This window comes from Hirundo rustica, chromosome 1 (genome assembly GCF_015227805.2).
Source record: "Hirundo rustica isolate bHirRus1 chromosome 1, bHirRus1.pri.v3, whole genome shotgun sequence".
NCBI lineage: Eukaryota > Metazoa > Chordata > Aves > Passeriformes > Hirundinidae > Hirundo > Hirundo rustica.
Window position 1 is genome coordinate 120,383,356 of NC_053450.1, and position 6,000 is coordinate 120,389,355.

The window sequence follows — 6,000 nt, forward strand, 5'->3', positions numbered from 1 at the left end:
GCTGCAGAAACTAAGAACCTTGACTCTGGTATCCATGAAATGTAATTCAAAACCTATTTCCTTATCTCATGCTTCTTGATCTTAATATATCACAAATCCCTAGGTACTGTGACCTTGCTTGGTCCCCAGAGAGGCAGAAGGTTGCTGTATAATTAAATCATACACTACAAAGTAGTACAACAGCATGGTACACACTGCAAACAACACTACTGTCTTTCTTGGGCTAACACAGAAGACACAAGAAACTGTTAAGAAGTATCAGATCTGTAAATAAAATCACTGGCAAATCCAGCACATATGAAGTTATTTCAACACGAAGCTCAGCTGCCCCTGTCCATTGTTATGATTTCTTTAGCACACACACACACACACACGTACACGCCCAGCATCACTGCTCAAACAGGAAGGGTGGGTACAGCCTGTCAAATGTGTTCGACTGCTCACTGCCCTTGCTCTCCCCTTGGCTCTTACAGCACGGCCCAAGAGACAGTAACACAACTTTCAACACACCACTAGTCTGGATATCCCACACGTTCTTCTATCATCCAACCAACAGAACAGCGGAGATAACGGGCAAAGCACGGACTGATTGTGTGAAATTTATGTTCTAACTGTGGTGAATTGCGTGTGTTTGGTGCTGTTTTTGATTTTGGCGTGGGGACTTCTTATTTGTCGATGTGACTGAAATTTGTGAAGACTGTCGGATGGATGTGGATTTTAACGATAAGGGGTGGAATGAACGTCTCTTGGGTTTGCATGACTACAAGGGTGGCTTCTGTGAGAAGCTGCCAGTAGCTTCACCTATGACCGACAGAGCCAACGCCAGCCAGCTCCAGGATGGACAAGCCAGCCCCACCAGTGACTGTGGTAGTGCCCCTGGGATAACAGATTTAACAGAGTAGGGAAAAAACCTGTTTGGAAGCAATTACAGCCAGAGAAAGGGGGGCGGGGGGTGGGACTACAGACAAGTGAAACAACACTGCAGACACCAAGGTCAGTGAAAGGGTGGGAGGAGATGCTCCAAGCGCCAGAGCTGAGATTTCTCTGCAGCCCAGAGGGAAGACCACAGTGAGACAGGCTGTTCCCTAGCAGCCCATAGAGGACTCCACAGCAGAGGAGATGGATGCCTGAAGAAGGCTGCAACCCTGTGGGAAGCCCACGCTAGAGCGGGCTCCTGGAAGGATTTGTGAGCCCCTGAGGGAACCACACTGGAGCAGTTCATGAAGAACTGCACCCAGTGGGTAAGACTCAGGCTGGAGAAGTTCATGGTCCCTCCCATGGGAGACTCAATGCTGGAGCAGGGTAGAAGTGTGAGGAGTCCTCCCCCTGAGGAGGAAGGAACGGCAGAAACATGACCACAACCCCCATTTCACATCCCCTGCACCACAGGAAAGGGGCAGAATGGAGGGAAGGTGTTTTTAAGATTTGGTTTTATTTTGTATTATCCTATACTGATTCTATTAGTAATAAATTGATTTCCCCAAATTAATTGTAATTAACGAATTACTGTCACGTTTTGTCCATGACAGTAATTTCTGAGAGATCTCCCCCTGTCCTTATCTCAACCCATGAGCCTTTCATTCTATCTTCTCTTCCCTGTCCAGCTGAGGAGGGGAGTGACAGAGTGGCTTTGGTGGGTGTCTGGAATCCAGCCAAGGTCAACGCACCACAGCTGACTTTGGACGCATATAAATATCTAAGAAGGCAACACATCTAGCTTAATTTAGATCTAGCTGATCTTGATTAAACTCAGATCTTAAGTACTTGAAGTTGTGCCTCATTTCACAGCTGTTATACCACTGGAGCAATTTCTCGATGCTCTCTCAACCTTTCCAGTGGAGTTGGGAAAGCTAACCCAACACATATCTCAGGAACCCTGGACTTAAGAAACCAAAACAAGCATATCCAGAGAAATAATTGTATTTAAAAAAAAAATCCCATTCCTTTTTGCCCAAGCTACCTTCTACCATTGATGCTCCCCCTAATTTTCAAGCTGAAACATGAAAGCGTTCAGAATATGCAGAGCTCAGTATAAAGCTGTTTCTATAGGTGCAGTACAACTCAGCCTACTGCTAAACGAGCTGTCATTTTTAACAAGAAGAATGCTCCCTATTATACCTTCTCCCACCCCCAGCCCAATGAGATCCTGAATCTCTCATCACCTGCTGTGTGCCTGTCACACACACAAGCCAATGGAGCCACAAAATTGCTCTGCACAGGTGCATCCCAAATAACAAGCATACTGTGCAATTCATGTCTTTGGCTGCCAGGCTGGTGCCCATGTTGTCTTGTCACAAGACAGCTAGTTTCTCTCACCTTCCCTAACAGGAGTTAGAGCCTTCTACTTTGATAAACCTCAAAACATGACGCCCTGCTACTCCCCAAGCGTGGATGTACACAAAGCCATCCTCCCACTGTTGTACACTTCTGACAAAGGAAAAATCAAGTCCCCCCCGCCACAGGGGGGGAGGAAAAAAAAGAGAAAGAAAAAAGCTGCCGGTCCTTTCATCTAGAGCCGAGGCTCTGTGAACCCAATGTATCGCCCGTATCTCCCTGCCTCTGTCACAGAGAAAAAGACCCCGATGGGGAGGAGCAAGAGCTCTTACCTTAATTATGCTGCTCCTTCGGGGGATGCCGGGTTTGCCTTCTCGTTGTTGACTGGTGGAAAATCCTTTTTCTTTGCCGCTGCTCTCCGGGCTTGCAGGAGGAACAGATCCCGGCTCCTCACCGGCTCCCGGCTGGGCACAGTCCCCGTTGGAGACCCGGCTGCCCGCACTGTCAAAGCGGGATCTCCCGCCGCCGCCGCCGCCTCCTCCTTCCCCATCCCCTGCCTTGAAGGCCACCTTTCCCTGGACCGGCCCCGGGGAAGAGGGCAGCCCCCCGCCGCCGGGGCCGCCACCGCCGCCAAACTCCGCCATCAGCCTCCCTGGCTACGGCAGAAGCACCACCGCTGCCCCGCTCCCCTCCTCCCGCGGCCGCTCGGCGGTGGCTCTCTCCTTCCGCTTTCTCTCTATTTACGATCGGGGGATTTTGAGCCAAAGTCTCTCCCCCCCGCGCATTTGGCAGCCGAGGCCGCGTAGCTCCAAGAAGGGAGGGGGGACGGACGAAACGTGTCGGTGGCGGCTCGGCGAGCACCAGTCCCGCAGCACCTGGAGAGGGAAAAGGAGACGAAACGTGACAACCGGTCCTCACACGAGGCGGGGGAGCGTCGCATCGCGGCGCGCTGCCCTGCGCGCACACACGGACACGCGTGGGAGGAGAGGGGCTGCCCGGGGTCCCCGCCCGGGGCACCGAGCGGGCGGAGCGCGGCCCCGCCGCGGGGACAGGGACGGGGACAGGGACGGGGACCGGCCCGCCGCGGGGCGGGGGAGGCTGGAGGGGACCGGAGGAACTGCGCTTTTGGGGCTGCTCAGCCGGGAAAAACGAGAGGCGTTGATGGCGGTATTTTCTCACCCTGAGACAGCGACACCCACAATCGCTGAAGCAACGAAGCGGGAGCGAAAAGAGAACTTGCAGGACAACGTGCCCCAAAGCCTCCGGCCCCGGCCCGGGGAAAAGCCCGTCCCACGCACGGCGGGGACGATCGGCCGCAGCCCCTCTCCGGCCGCGAGCGACGGCCAGAAGAAGCGGCGAACACGAGCAGGGTCGCCGCCGCCGCCGCCGCCGCCCCGCGGGGCAGCCCCCGGGCGCCCTCGGCAACTTTTCTTCCTTCCCGCTGCCCGCCGATATCCAGCCGCCCCAGAGCGGAGACAACCCGGCCGGGGCAGCGGCGCCCCCGGACCCCGCCCGCAGCCGCCCCCCGCCGGCACGCCGCCGCCCCGCTACCCACCTCGGCGGCGAGCGGAGCCCCCGGCTGCCGCTGCTGCGGGAGCCGCTTTTCCCTCTCTCCCCTCCTCCCCGCTATGGTCGCCGCCTCTGCCCGAAGCCGGATACAGAGAGAAACTGATTCATGCGGCCGCTTCCCTCGCTCTCTGCCGCCGCCTTCCCCGGCCCGACGCTCGGCAGCAGTCCCGCGGGGGGAAACGCCGGCAGCGCCGAGGGGAGAGGCAGCCCCGGCCGCCCCCGCGAGGAAACTCTCCGGGGAAGGCTGAGCGAGCGATCCGGGCCGGCCCCCCCGCCGCCAGTCACAGGGCCGGCCCCGCGCGGATTGGCGGCCCCGCCGCCTGCACCCCCCTCCGGCAGCTCGGGGGCGCTCCGCCGGAGGGCAGGACCCGCGCCCGCCCCTTCCCGCGCCCCGCGCTCGCCGCGGCGTTCCTCCGCACGCTCCCGCGCCGCGCCTCTCGGCCGGGCTCCGGGCGGACACAAAAGAGCCCGCTCTCCGCGGCCCCGCGCCCCGCCGCATCCTCCGCTCCCCTCCGCCCCTCCCGTCGGGGCCCCGGGCCCTTCGCCCGCGCTGCCCGGCCGAGGGGCTGCGGCCGCCCGGGCGCGCAGAAAGGGCGGGGGGCGGCGTGGAGCCGCTGTTCCCGCACCCTACCGGGCGCTGACAGCCCAGTGAGAGCCCAATTAGTCCAATTAGAGCCTTTAATTAATAAAGGAACGAATGTGATGGAGCGCTGGAATATTAAAAGCTTAACGGAAACTACAGCTTGATGGTTGCCCTCAAGCGTGTCCGTAACAGCATGCTCGGTCGGAGTGTCCTCACATACCTCATACGCGCTCGTTTAGGTCTGCTATGAGACAAACAGGAGGGGCTTGGTGGGCGAGCAGTAATTCAGAGAGCCACGTATTTATTTTTACCTCTTAACATGGCTGCATGTTGCAAGAGCTTGATATTTCACGATTAAGTTGAATAAAGGGAAATGAAATGCCATAGTTAAGGCGCTTGGCCCTTTGCTTGAAATTCAGAAATTGAGTCAGCTGGGGAGACAATACATTGAGAACATGAGGAAACTTGGAAATCGCAGAAATAAAAGTGCAAAGAGTCACGCTGAGTAAAGAGACACCTAAGATGGCCCACACCATCTGACCTTCAGCATTTGGCTGAAGTGCTTAATGCGGGAGCTTGACTCAGATTATAGTGGAATGAAAGCACTACACTTTTAATTTAGGTTCCCCCAGTTGCCCTCAGGAGATCACTGACTGTGCCTGGAACCACTGGCACAGAGATCAGATACCCATCTGATCTAGATAGCTTGAATAAGGCAGTATAAATATCCCCCTACACCACTAACCCCCCTTAGTGCTGAAAACACTGGATTGAAGGTTACGTTTTCAGTCCTGTCCCCCAGTTCCAGAGTTTTACTGTGGACTGCAGAGCACCATACTGCCACCATACCTTTGTGGCCCACTGCCGTGAGCTGTCTCCAAATGGAAGGCACCTCCATCTTCTCCATCAGAACACCAAGGGACAGCTCACTCCTCCAAAACACAGAGCCACGGGGATGATGTCTTCTGTCTGTTTTTACTGTTTAGGTCACTTGGAGCGTGAGAGCCCTCATTTCAATCTCCTCTTCCTGAAGAGATTCACATCTGTGTCCCCACGGTCATTAAACGGCCACCAACTTACAGACTGGTGCTGGTGAGAGTGTTTTCTTGAATATTCTGTCTGCCATCTGCACAATGGGGCTTGTCACTGCAGCAGTAAAGGAACCATGAGGTGTGATGCAGATTGGAAGAAAGTATGAAGCTCTTTGGAGAATATTACTTATTCAGTATCATTTCTAGTGGGTCAAGGAAGTTCAGAACCTGACACAGCTACATGACTCATATATGGCCCCAATTTAATCAAACTATTAACAAAGCTTAAGATTAAATGAAAACCTGCACATTTGCAGGATTTCGACTGTAAACACTAGGGACATTAATATTAAACTTAAGATCTGAAATAGCCAAAGTTGTGGTTTTCATTAGCTGGTAATACAGTGATTTTACCATTTGCCCTTATGTGAACATCTCTTGCCTGAACACCTTGCCTTGCCGTTTAACTAGGAAAAGTCAGCCTTGGATATTAAATATTATCCAGTATTGTATCTACAGATGTGGGCATCACAAACCATCCCT

At 54.6% G+C, this 6,000-nt stretch overlaps 1 protein-coding gene across 1 annotated transcript in view; it reads right to left on the reverse strand.

Annotated features, from left to right (window-relative positions):
- PLCL2 (phospholipase C like 2) overlaps nucleotides 1-4,055 on the reverse strand; it is a 98,515-nt gene extending 94,460 nt beyond the window's left edge. Inside the window, exons 1-2 of the mRNA XM_040076839.1 lie at nucleotides 3,830-4,055; nucleotides 2,607-3,149 (exon numbers count right to left, since the gene is read on the reverse strand). Coding sequence (XP_039932773.1) covers nucleotides 2,607-2,918 — 312 coding nt within the window. The 5' untranslated portion in view covers nucleotides 2,919-3,149; nucleotides 3,830-4,055. The remainder of the gene's footprint in view (nucleotides 1-2,606; nucleotides 3,150-3,829) is intronic.
- Nucleotides 4,056-6,000: the final 1,945 nt, after the last annotated feature.